At 37.5% G+C, this 20,843-nt stretch overlaps 1 protein-coding gene and 1 long non-coding RNA gene across 5 annotated transcripts in view; one reads left to right on the top strand and one right to left on the bottom strand.

Annotated features, from left to right (window-relative positions):
- The window catches only part of kcnt2 (potassium sodium-activated channel subfamily T member 2), a 299,494-nt gene that overhangs the window by 146,257 nt on the left and 132,394 nt on the right, over positions 1 to 20,843 (top strand). For all 4 annotated transcript variants that reach the window (XM_062980761.1, XM_062980760.1, XM_062980759.1 and 1 more), the window contains exons 8-9: positions 3,304 to 3,387; positions 5,418 to 5,512. In XM_062980761.1, the coding sequence (XP_062836831.1) occupies positions 3,304 to 3,387; positions 5,418 to 5,512 (179 nt within the window). The remainder of the gene's footprint in view (positions 1 to 3,303; positions 3,388 to 5,417; positions 5,513 to 20,843) is intronic.
- The window catches only part of LOC103280596 (uncharacterized), a 56,071-nt gene continuing 53,101 nt past the window's right edge, over positions 17,874 to 20,843 (bottom strand). Inside the window, exon 5 of the long non-coding RNA XR_507423.3 lies at positions 17,874 to 19,341. This is a non-coding gene — a long non-coding RNA (uncharacterized LOC103280596). The remainder of the gene's footprint in view (positions 19,342 to 20,843) is intronic.

Raw genomic sequence — 20,843 nt, 5'->3', positions numbered from 1 at the left:
TTATCTTAAATTACAGCTTTATGTAAATATTCAAAAACATGTAACCTACTGATGCCTCAACTAATGCAATTTTATTGGTATCTATTTTATTTTTATTTTTGAAGTTTACTAGTAGCTGCTGCATTTCCCACCTTTGGCTTATACTCAAGTCAATAAGTTTTCCCAGTTTTGGGGGGGTAAAAGTAGGTGCTTCAGTTTATATCCGGGTCGACTTAACATGAGTATATTCGGTAATTTATCTGTAATATTGAATTTTGGTTTCAACAACTAAATGGAACTCTGCTCAAGACTAGAGGAATTTTATTTAATGATTTAAGAGTTTCTTTTTAAATCTATGTTTGACTTTTACAATTAATTAATTGATTTATTTTAAAAGTCTATTATACTTCTTCTCTTTTTCTTGACCTTTCTCACAGAAATAGTTGCAGCATTTATTATATTGTTAGGTTGACCACTGCAAATTCATTATTGTACCACATCTAGGGAACATTCATTCCTTAAAATTATAGTTATTTGATTATACTTTAATTGTCATAGTAACATTCTATGGAATTTTAGTATTTACAGTAGAAAGAGAGGCATCTAGAATTCTCTATCAAAGACCTCTACAGCCTTACCAAACTGCAAATTCCAGAATTTCATCAGATACAGCTATGGTCAATTTCAATGGAATCATAACAGTATATTTCTGCAGTGTTAAAGAGTTCTCAATTTCAGTGGTCTAACTGTTTAGACAGTTACCTCCCTCAGAAAATGAAATAAAATGAAATGAAAACACACACATCCCAATATATATAAAAAAAGATACTCAACTGTGATCTAGGCAGACAGGATATTTTTGTCCCCCATGCACCCACTCCTATCATTTTGCAGAATGCACACAATAGTAGACCTTCAAGTTAGACATTGCACATCTTCTCAGCCATGGAGATATAATCAAGATCCAACAGTTTCAGCTATTGTCATTTCACATTCAGACACTATTTTAATATATAGAAAATGACTGGGACCAAAATTGCATTTCTATTGGCTATTTTTATTTTGCAAACAAAGAGATCTGACGTATACATAGAACAAACATTTAATCTAATGTGATCACATCTTTTTGTGGCTCCAACCATAAATCAGGATGGAATGCAGCACTGACCACACAGAGGTCATTTGTTGGGGGCAAAAGGCTACAGTTTTGTTGTTTACATCTGAAACAGCTTTGCTTAGAAAGGGCAAGGATCCAGACATCAGATCAAAGTTTGAAATACTACTTTTGAAGATTAATTCAATAACACATTAGATATTAGAAAATTAATGACCATAAATGCTTGATTGTCACATCATTGATTAATTTGTGGATAAGAGTAAGATGAGAATCTAAAAAAGAAAGAAATATGGGATGGGTTTCAATTTTTTTTTTTGCACTGAATTATCCATACACAAAATTGTGTGAACAAAGTTCTCTGTAGTGCAGCCCAAATGACATTGTAGCATAATTGTATATTGCATAATAATCCATACAAAACCTAGTCCAGCATAGTATCAGTAGAGGAAGAGAAGAAACTGGAGGTAATTAAAATATAAACTATTATCTAGAAAGAGTCTTTAAAACCTTTCCTTCCATATAGGCCCATCAGGGCACCTGCATTTCAAGCCATCAATGAACAGATCCTTATTGTCCAAGCCAACAAATCACTTTTCCCACTGCCATGTTTTCCTAAAACACACTTTCCTCCCTACTTTTCCATTTTTTTATCTTTCCCATGGCCATCTTTTCTCCATTCTGTCTTCCCAAAGAAATCAAACATTTTAGTCTGCCAAAAGAGTCAATTATAATATTTATTCATTGAATGCAGCAGGATTTCCAGGAGTTTTTTTTAACAGAAGGAGAGTTATTTACCATAACCAGTTCTTTAAAATTCTAACAGCCTAACTAATGTGGGGTTGTTGTATGTCTTTCGGGCTGTGTGGCCATGTTCCAGAAATATTCTCTCCTGATGTTTCGCCCACATCTATGGCAGGCATCCTCAGAGGTTGTGAGGCATGGATAAACTAGGCAAGGAAAATTAACGTAGATTTTTAACTCTTGTCATACTTGGAGAATCTAGTGAGTTTATAGTAAATGACTACAAACGTTTAATGAACCTGATCAGCTAATTGGGGAGATAATCCCAAGCTCCATATGAGCCAACTGAACTTGTAGAATAATTTTGATTCTGCACCCACAAACTTCTGTAAATAGAGCAGGCATTTTTATAATAATAATTTTATTTTTATACCCCGCCCCATCTCCCCAAGGGGACTTGGGGCGGCTTACATGGGGCCAAGCCCAGGCAAAACAGACAATATAAAACACAACAATAAAACAAATCAATCAACAATAAAGCAAGTCATAAAACAAATAAGATCATATAAAACAAACATGCTTGATAAAATCCTGGATTGGCTCCTAAAAGAAACTGGGCCATAAAAGTGCTAGTAGTATCAGATACAGTCGGGGAGAGGACGATACAAAACCATTATCCCATTAAAGTGCTGGGAAAGGCATAAACAGAGGAGACTATGGCCGGCTAAAAGAATAAAGTGTATTAAAAATAAAAATGGGCAACTGCTCAATTCTTTGCTATGGAAGTCAATTGCCAAAGGCCTGTTGGAAGAACCAGGTTTTCAGGCTCTTCCGAAAAGTAAGGAGGGTAGGGGCCTGCCTGATCTCCCTGGGGAGAGAGTTCCAGAGCCGAGGGGCCACGATGGAGAAGGCCCTCTCCCTCGTCCCCACCAACCATGACTGCGAGGGTGGTGGGAGTGAGAGGAGGGCCTCCCACGACAAGTGAAGAGACCGTGCAGGTTCATAGAGGGAAATGTGGTCACGATTTCCCCCTATGCACTGGAGTTTATTGGGTACAGAAAGTATTTCAGATTAAACCACTCAGACGATGTTCTACCTGGATGAACGTTGGAATCAGAGGAGCAAAGACGGCAATTATAAGCAGACCAATCCTAAGTACATTAGCTTACAGGAAAGACCCACTTCATTGATTGTCTTGACTGCAATCTTTTTGTGAAGCAAAGACTGAGAAAAGCATATCAATGTCAGACTTTGCCTAGCTTTTATGCATTTTCTTATCTATTTCATTGTCATCTGTGCTGTTGTCTAGCAGAGCATCAATGAAGCTTGAAATGTAGTCTTTTAAAAACAAATCTGTTTTTCTTATACATTGGATGCAAACATTTCACTACATTTGTCACTGACAAAGGAAATGTGGAGTAGAGTATGTGTTTGATGATGATTTTTTAAAATGTATTTTTCTTCAGATTTTCTGGCCTGCCTTGAGAAATTTATTCATCCCTGTTTTTTTAAATTGCTGGCTTGCCAAACATGCATTGGAGAATATGATTGTAAGTATGACAAAATGTATACTTGAGAATTAATTGGTGGTTGGGGAAGGGTGAAAGGGCTTCTTTTTCTTGTATCATAGAGAAGGCCAGAGTTCAGCTTCCAGCCTCCTTCAACCAGGATACTTACATTCAACCTTTGCAGTGCCAATGGAAATTTGTGGGAGTAAGTGGGAAAAAATTCAAATCATTTAGTTTAATTTCATTTTGAATTACTTTTCAAATGTCAACTGCTTTGGCATTTCAAACCTTCTGTTTTGCCTCCCTCTAACTTAGTTTCAGTACCGAGGAATCCAAATGTATTGTTTTATGTAGATAATAAAACCATTGGCCCAACGTTAATCCATTTGACTCTCTTCCTTTTTTCTGCCTCTAGAAAGCCAGAACTAAGAAGTTTGAAATCCAGGTTTAGCAAATGCCAGTTGTTTTGGCTCATTTTCCATGCTGGTGTGCATACCATAAAAAATAATATGGAGACTTAGCCAATGAGCAGCTTTGCTTCACTTATTTCTTCCCATCACATTTGGCTCTGGAGCCTGCAACCAATGGCAGATTTACGAATGTGTCTAAGCTTATGTGACAAAAATACCAGCCTGTAGTGTGCTGTTAATTAAATTTCTTGGTCTCACACATTGATTATTATACAAATTCCAAGCCATATATAATAATGTAGAAGAGTGTAAATCCAGGCACTGGAGACTATAGAATTCATCATAGTTTTAAAAAATGGGTCTCATCATTAGCCCAAGAAAGTTTAAATGTTTCTAGCTCAATAACAAATTCCATGGATCAGTCATCTGTGACCTCTTGATATGGTGAATCTCCAGAGGAGTGAGGAGACATAGAGGACCTCCAGAGAGTCCCAAAATGTGGGACCTGTTTTGGATTTTACTGGAGGCATTGAAACAAAGCAAATTAATGCAGAATAAACTAAGGTTTCTTTGTTTTATTCCATATTAATTAAATGCCTCATTAGATCCAGGTCTTCCTGAAAGGCCCAGGTTTACTGAGATATTAGGCGTTCTACGACATTAGGGATGAGTCCATACAGCCATCTCACATCTTTAGGATCCTGGAGCCCAACAGTGTGGGAGGTTGCCCAGTGTCCACCCCTCTCCCTAGCCCCTAATTTACTCCCTAAAACTTATTAAAAAGGTCCCTGGCAGCCATGAAGCCTCTCTTAATGTCCTTCTGGAATGAGAAAATGATGTGTGAGGAGACCCATCTTCTCAGGCATCATTTTCTCATGCCAGGAGGACACGAAGAGAAGCTTCATGGCTGCCAGGGACCTTTTTAAAATAAGTTTTAGGGGGGTAAATCAGGGTCTTTGGAGCAGTTTCATGCTATCCCAATTTCAATCAGGATAGCATGTAGCCACCCCAGGAGGAAAATCCTGGGGTTGTGGGAGGGGGCGGGGACTACAACCCATGGTGAAGTGGGTTAGTTTAACCCGTTTTGGTACAGGTTTTAGGGCCCATAATGTAGCTGCTACTTCTAACGTAAGTGTGACTTTTCATTGAGACTGGGACTTTGGCCAGGAATCTCTTTGCCAGTGTTTTCCAAATTATTTGTTTTTTTCAGTCCCATACTTTATATTGAAAAGCCATGCATTATTCTAATTGTAGCTCAGCTACACTGCCTATTTTTCCTATTCATCTTTTTCTAGGAGACTGATTATTACTTTATATCTATAAATGGCCTGCGTTCTTTTTAGTCACTTCAAGATTTATTGCATATATTTATTTCATTTATATCTTATATATTGTGTAACCTCCTATTCCCAGATGTAAGGACCATGTTTTCTTGGTGATGCTCTCTTTGTGGATCTCTTTGCCTTCAAAGGTTTGGGTAAAAAAAGGGCAATCTTGTCCATGTCTATATTGGAAATCAGTCCCATTGAATTCAAAAGAAGTTATGTAAGAATGTACAAGGTTGTAGCTTAAGACTGGTTATTGTAGAAAGCTTTACATCTTTTAGTCAGACTGTGTTACATTTCAAATATTTTCATATATTTCCTATTTTTTTACATCTAGAATGATCTCCACAGAGCCATCCAACGCACACAGTCTGCAATGTTTAACCAAGTCCTGATTTTAATATCTACATTGTTATGTCTTATCTTTACATGGTAAGTAGTACACAGTGTTGGTAAGACTTGAGTGATGCTGTTTTGAGTAAAAGTTGTTATTTCATTTTATCTAAGGACATGTTTGGTTGTGAATTATTGTTCAAGGTAAGAAGGAATTTGCATGTTTATGGGGAAAGAAGGCTCAGTTCATTTTACAGAAATGCCACACTTCATGTGATTATATGTATGTGATTAGATGTAAAAAAAAAAAACCTTTGATTTTAGGGTTGATAAAACTGGTAATTTTGTACAGACCACAGTATACTAGAGATAGTCTATCTAAAGAATTTGTAGCCAGAACCCAGTGAGCCCCATGTAAAGATAAATTATTGTTCTTTGTACATCCTAAGCATTGGAATTCACCCAAACGTTACAAATATGGGGGCAGGGATGGAATGCAACTTCCCAAAAAATGCAGTTGTGAAATATTTTGATGATTTGAAACTTTTGTGTGCCTTCAAGTTGTTTTCTGATAATGGCAATCCTAAAATGAACTTATAACAAGATTTTTTGAGGCTGAGACCATATGACTTGCCCAATATCACCCACTGGGTTTTCATGCCAAATTCTGGTCTCCAGAGTCATGGTCCAGTGCTTAAACCACTGTATCACACTGTTTCTGTTTCCCATATGAAGCCACAAACACAAAAGCCACAAAATGAAAGTTGAAAAACTAGTCCTGAAACTCTGCAGTAAGTTAAGTTTGTTGTGTTGCTTTTTCATATAAAAACTAATCCTTGTTTTCTAGTATAAACATTAGACAGGAGTAGCACCAGGGCACTTTGTGGAACTGCAATGTATATTTGGAAGTGTTCCTTAAGTGCCTCTGAATGAGCCTGTGCTTTCATATCTACTGGTCTCTGATTCTATCTTTCAATTCTGCTGTTGCACTAAAAAAAAAAGCTAACATAATACAAAACTATGAGTCCCCATCCTTTTAATGCTTGGTTGGCTGTGGGAAACAAAAGGTTTTGAAGGCAAAGAGGAGCCTGTGACTGACAAGCAGGAAAGTGCTACACAGAAGAGAACATTATGTTCAGGGGAAGGCTGCATGTTTTGTAACTGACAGAAAAGGATAAGGAAAATGGCAAGTTGACCTACAGCAATTATTGCAGTTTTCATCATCTGCAGATTCCAGCTTATTATGCTCCATTTTATTCTGCCCTTGTTTTAACCCATATAGAGGGATAGGGTGGAGGAAGAGAATGAATAACAGCGTTACACAATACTACAATTGCTAGCTAAGGAAATAAAGTCTGCAATAGTCTGCAATTTTAATTGAGATTATGTTCAGTTTGCTGTTGATTTTCCATTTCTTTCTCTTGTTGCGACTATGGACTTTCCAAGAGTTATTTCCATGTATTTAGATAACTATCAGCAAATATTGATGTTTAAAACAATTATTTTCATATATCAATATTTGCCTGTTTTACTCTTCAGAGCAAATACAAAAAATTCTCATGAAGACCTGCCAGTCTTTTATCACTTCAGCCTAAGCATTCTTATTGATGTGTGACAGTTGGTGGGTGTTGAATTGTTGCAATGTGATGGTCCAAGATCTCAGGGGACATTCTGCAACTGTGGATGTGACAGACTGTAAACACAATCTGGATGCCACTTGTCTACACCACAGTTCATGCTCTGCCCACAGACGAATAAGCTATGCCAGCTGGATGCCTGAGATGGGACTCTGACTCAAAGTAATGTGTATTTCTAGACCAGTAGCCTAGAAATGCAATCTGCAAATTATTATTCAGCTATCTAGGTAACTTTTTAAGTCTGGCATAAGAAGCTACATTCTGTGTCCTGCCAATTGCAGTATGTCTAACTGATTATAAACAAAGGTGGTGCTTTATATATGCAATAACCAGATAGCCATTCATTTTCGCACATGTAAACAAACTCTGGTGGCTCAGCGTGTTAAAGCGCTGAGCTGCTGAACTTGCAGACCGAAAGGTCCCAGGTTCAAATCCGGGGAGCGGAGTGAGCACCCGCTGTTAAGCTCCAGCTTCTGCCAACCTAGCAGTTCGAAAACATGCAAATGTGAGTAGATCAATAGGTACCGCTCCGGCAGGAAGGTAACGGCGTTCCATGCAGTCATGCCGGCCACATGACCTTGGAGGTGTCTACGGACAATGCCGGCTCTTTGGCTTCGAAATGCAGATGAGCACCAACCCCCAGAGTCGGACATGACTGGACTTTACATCAGGGAAAACTTTTACCTGTACCTCTCCCAGATTTCTAGGAGGATTTTCTGTGACAAGAAAGGAAATGTCTAGAGCTGTTCCTATGACCAGAAAATGGAGAAAACATGCTATTTAGAAATGCCCAACTGTGCCTGTGTTAGCACTTGATGAAAGTTAAGATGGCTTATGCTAAGTTAAGAGGTCTTATGATATTGCATGTGCTGATAAGGTTGGACTTCTGCAATATATTTTCCATTGCTTTCTCTGTATCAAGTTTGGAAACTCCAAAATACAGCAGCCAGATTAGTTACAGGAGCATCTAGAAGTGAGCACATCACACCCATACTAAAGTCACACCAATGATCTCCAATTACCTGCATTTCATTGCACCATTGTTACCACTGCAAAATAGCCACGCCCCCATTTTTGGAATGGCCAAAATTGTACTTTTGTTTTCCTTGCATAATAGTCACACTCCCATTTGGGGCTGACTTCCCCTTCTGTTTTTCTTTGAAGGCAAGACAGTTTAAAAACTACAAAATGGAGGTCTCTGAAGCTCCACTCTTCTCCCTCATTCTTCCTAGGTCTTAAGGCAGTTTACAAAACCTGGAATTGAGTTCTTTGGAGAAAGGAGGAAGGAGGGGAGATCTGAGTTCTAGAGACCAATATTTCAAGTTTTTCAAAATGCCTTAAGCCCACAGAGGAAGGAGAAAGAGAGAAGAGTGGAGCTCTAGAAACCTGCATTTTATAGGTTTTAAACTGCCTTTTCTATAGAGAAAGTAGTAAGGAAGAGAGAATCAGCCCCAAATGGCTCTGCAGGTTTTTTGGGTTTTTTTTTTTTAAAAAAAAACCTGAGCTGTTTGTTTGAGACTGGACTCTCGTCCCCTGCGGTAAAGCATTTTACAACAACAGAAACCAGAGAATAAAGGCAGACTTTTTCTTCATGCACCTCCTTTTATAATGAAAAAACAGGGAGAAAGTGAGACTGTTATGTGATGAAATACAGTAGTTTCTGGGGAAAGTACGAAGTGTTGGTTTTGACCTTGAAAGCCCGACGTGATTTGGCTCCAGATGACCTACAAGATTGGCTTCTCCTGTACAATTTTCCCTAGATACGTAGGTCCTTTAAAGAGTGGCTACTTCAACTAGCCAGAACCCAACTGGCAACCATCACCCAGGGGACCTTTTCATCAGCTGCCCCAAGACTGTGGAATGACCTGTTGGAAGAGATTTGACAGCCAGACTAGCTGTCACAATTTAAGACACAATTGAAGACCTATCTCTTCTGTTAGGCATACCCGGTCAATTTTAATTTTCATTTCATCAGTGGATTTTAACTTGTGTTTTAAGTCTGTCTATCGCGTTGTAAGAAATAGTGTTTTATCTCTTATTTTAACAGTATTGTACCCCACCTCGAGCCACAGGGAGAGGCGGGTAAGGATAATAAATGTATTATTATTACTGTTATTGTTATATAGAATATATATATTTAGCATGGTATCCTTGAAGTGACTGGCTCGATCTTGAAGGAACTGGGGGCGGCAACGGGCGACAACGAGCTCTGGCGTGGACTGGTCCATGAGGTCACAAAGAGTCGAAAACGACTGAACGAGTGAGACGACAACGACGATATATTTAGCATACTCATTTCCAGCTAGACACTGGATGTCAACTTGCTTGTCAGTAATGTGACAATGATGAGGGATTTCTCATCTCTTCCTGTTCCCTGTGCTCTTGTAAAAGGTTCCCAGTGGTTATATGGCTCTTTCGAGTAGAATGTGAAACAGTGGAAGGACAGATGTTAGGGCGAATTGGTGAGAATAGAGAGCCATTCAAAATTCAAATCATAGCTTAGCTTTGTCCAGTTGTTTTCCAGATGTATAATTGAGAAATTACTGCTGCTTTCTCCTTTAAGGTCATTGGTGAGGACGGAATTAGCTTCAGCATCCAGAATTCAAGAAGGCAAGGCACATATAGGGTAGAATATTTTCTATAATTCCAGATCAAACCAAAAATTGAATGAAATCTGCAGTTAACAAACTGGAATTAGCATACAGGAAAGCAATTTTGAAAGTGGAACATGTTGCATATATGTGGCATATCCCCAGCTTATTTCAAAATGAACATTTTAGTTAGCTTCAAATGTAAGAGAAATTTTTTATACCTTAGCAACTAGAAATGTGTCTGTCCTTGTGGAAAAGGGGTGGTTTTAGTGCAGATCTAAGACAGCAGCTTTTGTCAGTTGTCCTGACAAAAGTAGTAAATGATACCCTTTCTCTAGTATTACTGTTCTGGGAATTGTATTATAAAGAAGCATTCGATTCTGTTTTCACTAATCATTGACTAGACAATTAGGTAACCTTCAGTTTCCAAATAGGTTTTTGGTAGAATGACAGTGATAATTGAATGTGTGTATCTGGTTTCCTGGTAAAGCAGCAGGACATCAAGTCAGAAAGGCATCCTGTGGTTTAGAAAACAGCAGACACAGAGTGAAAAGAAGCAACAAAATACTGTCAGGAAAATACAAGACAGCAATGTTGATTTCAACTGACCCCTTTCCTTGACTGCATATTGAAAACTTGAAAAAAAAGCATGAAGTTTAAGCTTTGCTTTTTAATGACATCCTGTCTTGATACTGGTGTACAACTGCAAAGCTACCAACATTTCAAAATTCAGTCACATATTTACAATGAAACTTCCACTTTTCCCTAGAAACCCAGGGCTGCAAATTAGGAAAATGTGTCAGTAGTTCAAAATCTTTCTGTTCTCTATGCAAAGGCACAGTTCGGGATATATTTGTTTAGGATTTGTTGATCATTATCTCACAACTGATGCATGCATTATTCAAGTGAGATGGGTATTGTTTCCCTACATATCTTGTTGTTCTAGCAATGTATAAAGTAGGAAAATCATGTGGAAAGTTGATACCACCAGCCCCAAATTGGAAGTGTTGCTATCTTGGGAATGATCCCTAAGATTAACTCCTGCCATGTGTTTCTTTCATGTTGTGTGCCATGAAAGTGGATGTAGCCCCAGGGAAACTTAGCTATTGGATAATGCATGGATGTATTCTCAGAAGTCCACACTTACCAATTCAAAACACTTGCAGTGCATGTACAACTATAATCTATTCCTTTGCTGATGAACTAAGCCATCTTCAGAGTAAATTGATAAGGGGAGGAGGAAGTAGCAGCTAAGAATAGGAGTATCAAACCCTAGAAACAGCCATAGTTGATCTTGTGTCAGCGGGCCAGATATTGATGTGATACTTGTATTTTCCCTCTGAAAATACTCTGATGCACAAAAACACATTATATTACCAAAAGTAACTTCACCTCCATTCCAGAATATGATTATGTTTAATAGTGGAGTTTTGCTAAATGATCATTAAGTTGTCTTATTTACTCTGGAAATAATACTACTCAGTTTTCTCTTGTTCCTATCACTGACTTACATTTGCTTACTTACTACAATAATTTGTTTCATGGAAATGATACTCAAGGAATTCTTTGTCATTTCCAGTACTTTATTGAAGTACTACTGTGTCACTGCATAAATGATTACAAAACAACAACAAAAAATGGTTAAATGTATTATTTTATTTGGCTTTTCTTCCCATTGTTAGTTCCTTTAAAAAGCATGAGTTCAAAAGTGTCTGGCAGAAAGGGAAATTTTCGCTGTTCTCCCTTCAGTGAACAAATAGTTTAGCAAAACAAATTCATAATTTAAATTAGAATAGGTCACTCCAAAGACCATTAGTTTGATTTGGACACATTTTATTGCCAGTTTTCATAGTACATGCTATTTATTAAGAGCTAATCAACAGTCATGATTTGTGCCAATGTATGGCAAAGCATTTCATGTTTTTTATATCTTGATATTCTCAATTATATAACTTGATATTCTGGATTATATGACAGTATAGAAGGTCCCTATGTTAATGACTTGGCTGTAGATGTTTGAATTTGATTAAGTTTCAAAGGTAGTCCTTTCTGCTGCTACATTTACAATCTAGTTAACATGTAAGATTTCTCTGGGTGCTTCCATACAGCATGAAAATGTGGATTTCAACGGAGGACAAAGAAACTTCAGACTTGAAAACATGTCCACAAAAAGACCAGTACGTTCCGGGTTTTCTTTTGCCGCCATCCTCACAGGCCTCCTCTGTATTGGAACAAGATGGAGGGTGGTCAGGGGACATCTGAAGGAAGTTTTTTTTTGGTTGTTTTTTTGGCCGTTGCAATGAATCAGCTCACATTTAGCACTAACATCATGTAGCCACCCCCCTTTCTAATATGGGCAACCTTTTGTTTTAGGTACTGTGTAGATGGGCCCTCTATTATTTAAGCAAACCAGAGTGGGATGTGATTTTTTAAAATTTAAGAAATGGCAAAATGCATTCAAAAATCATCATGAGGCCAATTGATTTCCTTTTCTACATTTCCATATGCAAATTTAGGAGCTCAAATTTTTGTTGATCATGTCATGAATGTTTGATCATGTCATGAATGTTGCTTGTACTGCAGACAGGATGCACAAAAAACAAATGCTTTAAATACCCATTCTTTCATCTCTTTTTGAATTTCATCATTTGATTTAAAGTTGTGGTCTAATTTATATAGGCACTTGAAAGCTGAAATGACTTATTCATGTCTAGATAGAAATCCTGGTCCCTTCATAGTTTATACATAAGAATTGGGGGTGCCTTTCCCCCCTAAAGGTAATTGAATGTTTTCATGTTGTAAAACAAAGGAAGGGCCATTACTTATACTGTCTAGAGGGGAAATATAGAAGGATACGTGTTAGTCAATTCTTGTTAGAAAGAAGGATGTTGAGACACAGAGGGCATGTTAATAGAAGTACACAAATTAAAGAAAAAATTAAACAATTATACTTCAAGGAACAGGTCTATGTGACTACTCAGTGGTTCAGAATGTTGACAGGGCAGCTATATTTAACTTCTGAACCCCTCTGGTCTAAATTACAGTTATTTTTACAGCCTCTTGAACACTTCCAAGGATTGCAATAAAACAAAAAAGAGGAATCTAATGGACACCATTTTATTAATGACTATAAGTATATCATTCCTTGCAGAACCCATTTCAACTTCACAGGAAATTACTATTAAAGGGAGATCTACTATTTCAGAAATAGTTCAAAAGCTCCACTGGGCATGATTAAGCACCTCTCATTCACATGCTTTTTAATTGATTTTGCAAGTATGAGCAAAAATGTTGTATAAAATAAATGGAATATTAAAATCCTTAGCCTGCTAGAAGGAACTAAATATCAGAGTTTCACCTTCATGCATTCTAGTGTATTTCTCAAAATAAAATATGGTATTGTGGAACCTTTGAGGATGAAGCTACATATCAATGGTCAGATACGGTTTGTTGTGTAATGGTCCTGATATCAGGGCTGCGGTTTAAGCAAACAGTATGAGGATAAGTTAAGATGAGAGTGCATTAATAGAGAAACCCAAATTCTTAAGTCTCTGAAATTCCAGCCAAGAAAACAGAATGTCAAAACACAAATTGATAAAGATGAGCCAATGCCGAAATAAAAGTTTAGTTTGTGAAGGCAAGCCAAGTGGTAAAGAGTCAGGTCAGGAACAAACGATAGCTAAGGTCTTGGTTCAGAAGTCAAAAGCCAAGATTTCATTTGTCAGGCTCCAGAAGTCAAAGGCTAGGAAGTCAGGAATACAAAAAGAAGGGCAGTAGAGCCAGGTTCTGAAGTAAGAGTACAAGGAAGCAAAAGTCAGAACCCAGAAATCCAATGTCAGGAGTATTGGTAACAAATTGAGAGGCATCTGAGCTAGGGTCCAGAACAAGGATATTATGTTGTCTGCTACCCAGATCTACTCCACAGAGACTTCTTTATTTAGAGGTCTCAACTGGAGCTGTCTCATCAAGTCTCCACCTCTAATCACTGAGGCCTACAATATTTTGCTTATTCCGAAGGATGAGATATGATTAATTATTTCCAAGCTAGCTGAAAATACCTGAAAGTACCCTCTTCTGCTGGAAATCTGCCTCCAGCCAGACAGACTGCTGATCATGACAGGGTTGCTAGTCACCCAACATGTTGCTTTTCTTCCAGATTTTCAGAAGGCTTGGTAATTTCCAATACTACTGGCAGTTAACAGATTTTGTCTGCTTTGATTTCTTGCATTTAGGACCTTGTCACATGGCCAACGGTGGTGCTCTTCTTAATGGTGAGACACTGAGACAATCATCTTGCCTCACTTCACCTCAGATGGGTTCGCTGGCCAGTGATCACATGGGGTGAAGTGAGGTGTGCATGTAATGCATGCGTCTTCTCCCCATGGAGCTGGCAACATGGGTGGCGGAGCGAAGCCGTGTGCACTGTGTACGCACCTTGCTTCCCTCTATGGGATCACTGGCCGGCCGGCAAACTGACCCAGGATGAAGCAAGGTGAGACGACCGCCTCCATGCCTCACCATTAAGAAGAATGCCACAAACTGCTGTCTGTATGACAAGGTCCTTACTGTGGAAAACTTTATTTGAACAAAACTTACTGAAACGATTGAATAAAACTTACTGAAACAATTTGTAATTTACTGGTACGGATGTCTCTCCACTTTTGTGTGGTTCTGGGTACATATTTCCCATGAAAGTGAAGGAACTGTGAATATTTGGGGGCAGAATGTGGTGCCACCACTGCAGTCGTGGGGAGGAGGGTACACCCTATAAGTCCTAAAGGAGGAAGAGGAGGAGCTTGACCCCACATGCCGCTTCATTTACCTCATATCCTGGAATCTTTTTCTGTATGCCATGTTTGTCAGTGTTGCTCAGGAAAAGTAAGACAGATACCAAAGGAAACAGAAACATGCAATGAACAGGAAAAAGAGGAGGAACTGGTACACAACATTGCTTATCCAATATCTGGTACATCTTTCTCTTTCTGTTTGCCACGTGTTTCTGTTTCTACCAGTACCTTCCCTCTTTTCCTCTGGTGAAAAGACATTTGCAGACAATAGGAAAATGAACCAGACCTGTGGGATAACTAAAAACACATGCTGAGCTGAATACTCTTCTTACCACATGCTGCTAGTATTTATTTCACTTGGACAAAGGAAGGGCTATATTGAGTGGAACAGAAACATGTGGCATGCCCTCCTCTCAAATAGCTCTCCTAATCATCTCCTGAGGACAGGGTGGTTATATGAATGTGCACACAGCACACCTAAATTTGAGAGGCAAGGGCTAGAAGCACAAGCTTGCATATAATGAAAACTGTGAATGTGAAACCTGAAAAAGTGGACGAATGACTGCTGTTTCAAATCATATTGTCTACTTAACTTTATTTTAAAAATATTTCTGAAAGGTTTTATCCTGAGCCCTTGGCTATTACAAACAGAAATTGTAGTGGGGGAAAACCACCTATCATACAGAGAACTATTTACTTTAGAAGAGCATTTAGAGAAAATTGAGGATTATTTTAGCTATTCACCTTCATACTGTTCATGCTGTCAACTTTCATGAGCCTTTTTGTAGCTAGGAAACACTGCCCCAATTTTATTCACTTTGTTTGCAGGTCCCATTCAGAAAATAAATTGTGCAGGTTTGAGTATCCTTTATTCAAAATGCTTGGGATCAGAAGTGCTTTGATTTCAGATATTTCTCAATTTTAGAATATATGTACATTCTGGGATATTTTTTAAATGTAGCACCCAGTTCTAAACACAAAATTCATGTATGTTTCATGTGTATCTTATCCACATAACTTGAAGGGAAATCTATCTAATAATGTTAATAGTTTTGTGAAAAGGATGTCACTATTTCAATCACTCATGTGTCAAATTTTGTATTCTGACATATTTCAGATGTATTGGCATATGTTAACTTAGGTACCTTTCCAGAAGGTCCTTGCCAGATGAGACATTGAAAATTATGTGAGAAAAACCTGTTGAGTAGATATGGGCTTACTGGATTTTTTTAACTAAGTTATTGTAATAGTTGCAGTGTGAGCCCCTCTCACCCATAAATAGTGTATAAATTTTTGCTTGCTTCAGTCTTTTATGTGAGAACAAAAATGAAGAAAAACACTGGAAAGTCATTTGTCCTTTCATGTGATGAAATCTTTTCTGCCCACCTGAAGAGTTTTTACATTCATACAAATGATTTCTCTGTAAAATTAGGCAAATGGCTTAGCTAGACTACAATAGCCACTGCCTTGTTGCATACACTTTAAAAAAATCTAAAATCATTGGTTGGACAGGATTTTGATCACTCAGACAGTATTTTGCGTTTGCTGTGGGTATTTGAGTGCATAGTTCACTAAGGGGAATCACAGCAGTTTTGCACAGAGATGGTTTGGTTCAAATTATGGAAATTTCAAGAAAGATTAGAGCACTCTTTGTGGTCTTTTTATACTGGAGAGAAAAAACTCCTATGAAGGCTGGCAATTCCTTATTTCATCTTTTATCACGAACCTCAAAGACTTCTAACCATCCAGTGTAATTGTGTGAAAATTATGTATGATCTTTGATGGGTTTTATTTATTTATTTATTTTTACAGAATGGGATTTTTCTGTCCTCTTTCATTTATGTATAAATTTTATTTTAAATTCCTTTTTCTTCCAGCAATATAAGACCTCATTATGCAAATTAGAAAATCAGTGAAACGTTGCTTATATTCCCAACATACCCCATCTAGCACTAAACACTAATAATTAATCTCCTCCTCTCATACCCCCTGTAAACTCTATAATCAAAGAAAAAAGGATTAAAACTACTTAATTGATTTCCCACCTTCCTTAAAGACATGTGGAGAAAATATCATGCCACTAGCTTGTCTGAAAAACTTCTCTATTACATTACAATCTCATTATTGTATATACATAAACTTCAAAACTTGCTATTGCTTTTACCTTTTCTATTTATGAAAAGGACAAGTGGCTCCCATTGTTTAGAAAAGTGTCTGTTGATGTATGTGCTATGCAATTAATAACACCCAGCTTTGGCCAGGTTACAGTTGTGATTTTTTTCAGTTAAAATCATCAAATTCAAGTTAATTGGTTTGGTTTGATTTTCACTGTAATTAGTTATAGGATACACCAGCTAATATGTTGTAGCTCAGCAAGTGTCAGAGGATTTTTCTGATGACAAGTTTGAGAATGAGGGAGATGATGGACTTCAAAGTGAGGAGTCTGTGACTGATCAGAGATAATTGCAGGCAGATGAGACCAATGTTGTGAATTCCTGTGCTCATTCCCAGGCGACAGGGGAAAGTGAAAATTCCAGTTCCGTTGAAAAAGGCCTTGAGCCAATGGGGAGTGTTCTCAGGAAACTAGATTAGGTTTGAGAACACAAGGTGTGAAAAATACAAAACAAGATATTTTCAGAGAATCTGTGATAAGACCTTGAAGGCCAGGTATCTTTGGCATGATTTTATGGGTGCCTGGACAGGCTTAAATTAAGTGGTGTGGGCTTCAAGCCTCTCAGAGGAGACAACGTTGCTATAAGGGATGGCTCTCCTGTCTCTGCTCTCAAGTCTTTGATTCAAGTATTTGCAAGTTTCCTGTTCTGGTTCATGCTTTTGTTTCCTGAAAGGATTTACCTTGGAAAAGTTTCTGTTTTCATGTTTATGGATGTATGGATGAAGAACTGCTATGGATTTTGGTTGTCTTGCCTTTATGTACTTTGGCATTTTTGGATTACTGCTGTTTTGCATTTTCCGTTCTACTGATCCGTTTGAACCCCCCCCCCCTTTTATCTGCTTTCTTTAATAAATATTTTTAGATAGAGTTATTGGACTTTGTTGTGGTGCTAGGAAAAAGGTGTTCCAATGCTAGTGTGCAACATAATACCTACTTTAGCATGAAGAGAAATCAAGACCTGGGTTAACAGGCATACCTTTCAAACTATGGCTTGCACTGCAACAGACAATGAATCAGCAAAAACCACGAAGAAGTCAATATAATTATCAATCACAGTGAATGCTGTCAGAGATATATCTTGTACCTCAGAATTTTTCTTTTTCCATCTTCTACTTGAGATCAGACTAAAAGCATTGTGCAGCTTCTATGCCTCTCATATTTTAATGCTTGAAGCCACTGCCAAGAAGAAATTGCTACATGATAACATGGTCTGAAAGAAGCCTCTATATATTATCTTTTCAGTCTAAAGATGCTTCAAAGATAGCTGTGCTATACTCTTGGAAGTCTTCCCCCTCCTGCTTTTTTCTCATACTAGAATTGCTACAAAGTAAAGAAAAGTTATGAATAATGGCACTCATGAAAGGATCACTCCCCAAACATTTTGAAAACAAGACAGTATTCAAGTACTCATTGAACAATCAGCGTCTACCAAAAGAACAAATATAGCATAGCCATTTTCTAAGTATACTGAATAATACGTTTTAATTGGATCTTCATGAGAAAATAGTTGTAAGGTAAAATATACAGTGATCATTAAACAAACAATGGTTCTTAAAAACTGTAGTTAGTAATCATTCAGATTTCTAGCACTGATTATCCCATGTAGTGAGATGATAACTATTATCTCTATTGAAATGAAAGGAAGAAGACCTGGAGCACATCTCAAAAGTGGAAAACAAAGAGTTTCATCCTCATATTGGTGAAGAAGCAAAAGGTCTTTTGTTAAATCTGTTTTTCCTCATTACTGAAGTCAACCTCCACCTGTGCTCTTTCCCAATGGAAAACTCAAATTCTATGCTGACTTTGTGGATCAACACAGTTATTCTTTTTGGTTCGTTGGGGACTCATTAGAGATGAAAGACAGGCTATTTCAAACTTTTCTTTTATGTTCAGCCCAAGATATATATCAGTGGTATTTATTTTGCTCTGTGTCATCAGTAACCTAGAGTAAAAATAAATGAAGGCTCAAAAATGAAAGACATTCTACTTGTGTTCATGAGTTGCAAAACAATTCAGCTGAAGAAGAACTTTGTGAGACTTATGTTGCATTTCTATATCAAGAGCTCACATCTTGCAAGCACTAAGCAAAAGTTGCCTGGCTGACCAGTTGTACTGTCTGTTTTTGTAAAACATGGCTCTTCTCCACCCTAGTTATTTTACTGTGTACCCTTTACATAGAACACCACAACTTAATAGAATCTGAATATAATTATTCTGAAAGTGTTCTCAGATTTCCCCAAATGGTAAATATTAGTTAAGTCTAGTAAATGGCTACAATGGTAAATAGTTAACTGTTTAAGGATGTGTATACCTTTGCTAGTACTAAAACTCAATTCCTTTTAAGTGTCAACTGACCAGAAGAATCTTGTGATGTTGTATTATTTGCAAAGATTTAATAAACTCTGATTTTCTGACTCCTTTTGAATATGGCATGAAAAGGAACCTGTAGCATCTTAAAGAGTGAGGGAATAAAGTTGGTAACATAAGCTTTCATAGAATTCCAGTTTTTCATTCTTTCAATAAGGTTTTGATGTTACAGTTTGGTAAGATGTACTTGCAAAAAAGCTTGGCCAGATTTTTGGTTTAAAAATGGGGTATAAATCCCTCTTTATGAGAAAATTTTGGTGGATAATGACTCAGTACTCCAACATTCAAGTAGTACATTAAGGTGGCTTATCTTGATTGTACTGGTATCATTCCCTTCCGCTCCTGTTCCCATGTTCTCATCTGGATAATAATCCTGAAAAATAGAAATGTAGTTTAAGTTGGTTTTTAAGATACAAATATTGCAACTTTTTGACTCCTATGTCCCAATTGGAAAAAACTCTATATTTTGCAAATGTTTGGATTTTCAAAATGCTTGATGAAGTAAATCTGTTTAGCATATTTCCCCCTCGGTCCCATACCTGTTAAGTTAACTATGTCTTTAAACAGTATGTTTTTTTAAAAACTGTTTCTAATCTTTTTTGACTGCTTCTCTAGGGAACTGTGTTTCCCCATCCCAGGGCATTTGTGCCCCTCTCTGTGCTGGTCATGGACCATAATCAAGTTTTGATTGATTGATTGATTGACTGGTGATACATGGCTTTCTTTTGGACTTCCAAAGAGAAAAGGGTGAAATGCAATTAATTGTAAATAGGTTAAAATCAACTCACAGAAACCCAGGTTAATAATTTTATGAAAACAACTTATGGCTCCTAGACGAATCCATTCTTCACTGTAATGTGACAACTGATCTTGGATTACAGAATCCTCAAAAGTAGCTTTAGCCATGTCCCACTGGAGCTTATGAAAAGATCTGGTAGTTTTGCCTAAAATCAATCTGAATGTGAATGGATCAAAGAAAATCTGGAACACTAGCCATATCAACTTTTTAAATATTGTTCCAGCACATTCATTGGGAACAGATTTTTTTAAAGACATAAACTTGATAATTTATCCATACGCATGCCTTGGTTTTCTCCACATTTTCTAAATCCTGCCGGTCCAATGCTATGGGCAAATTTTGAATGTAACACTTTTTTTGGTCAAGCATGAGTTGCTCATTGATAACATTTTACATAATCAAGTTCAAAATCATTCCCTGAATGCTAGTCAGGGAAATGTATGTGTGTGGCATTTATGATGATAGGGAGATCTCAGATCCATGTTTCTTTCACTGGGTTGACTTCTTTTACTGGTGACCCTTAGGACTGAATTGGGATTGTCTGATTAATATTCATGTGACATCCCTCCCTCCAAGTTGTAGACCTCAATCTCATTTCAATGTGTAATAGAACTCATCTACCTGAGGTGTAGAAGGTGGATTTGTTGCATATCGGGCTGAACACAGAGCTTTCATATGACCTCAAAAATGTTGGGTTAGATTTTTAAAGTGAACACTGCTGCAAGTTTTCAAAATGCCACAGATAGTACTCACCTATTCTCCTTTGGGAGTTCAGGGCAGAAGAGGACAGCAGAGTTGAATTAATAGCAGTATTTATTGTTCAAGATTTTGTACTCTCAGCCAGGAATGCTAGGATTACTCATTGGATGATGTTCTGTTCAGTGGTACATTTACATTTGACTGTTAAGACGTCCACAGCATCATCTTGGCAGAACTTACTATCTGCAATTAATTAGCAAGTCCAAAGGCAAAGGGATAAAGGCAACTGTAAATTATAATCATAACTTATTGGTGCATTGTTGGATCCCATTTGCTACCAGCATTCGATTGCCAAATTTAGATTCATGCCCTTTCCG

Source organism: Anolis carolinensis, chromosome 4 (genome assembly GCF_035594765.1).
Source record: "Anolis carolinensis isolate JA03-04 chromosome 4, rAnoCar3.1.pri, whole genome shotgun sequence".
Lineage (NCBI taxonomy): Eukaryota > Metazoa > Chordata > Lepidosauria > Squamata > Dactyloidae > Anolis > Anolis carolinensis.
This window is presented reverse-complemented; position numbering and strand designations above follow the sequence as displayed.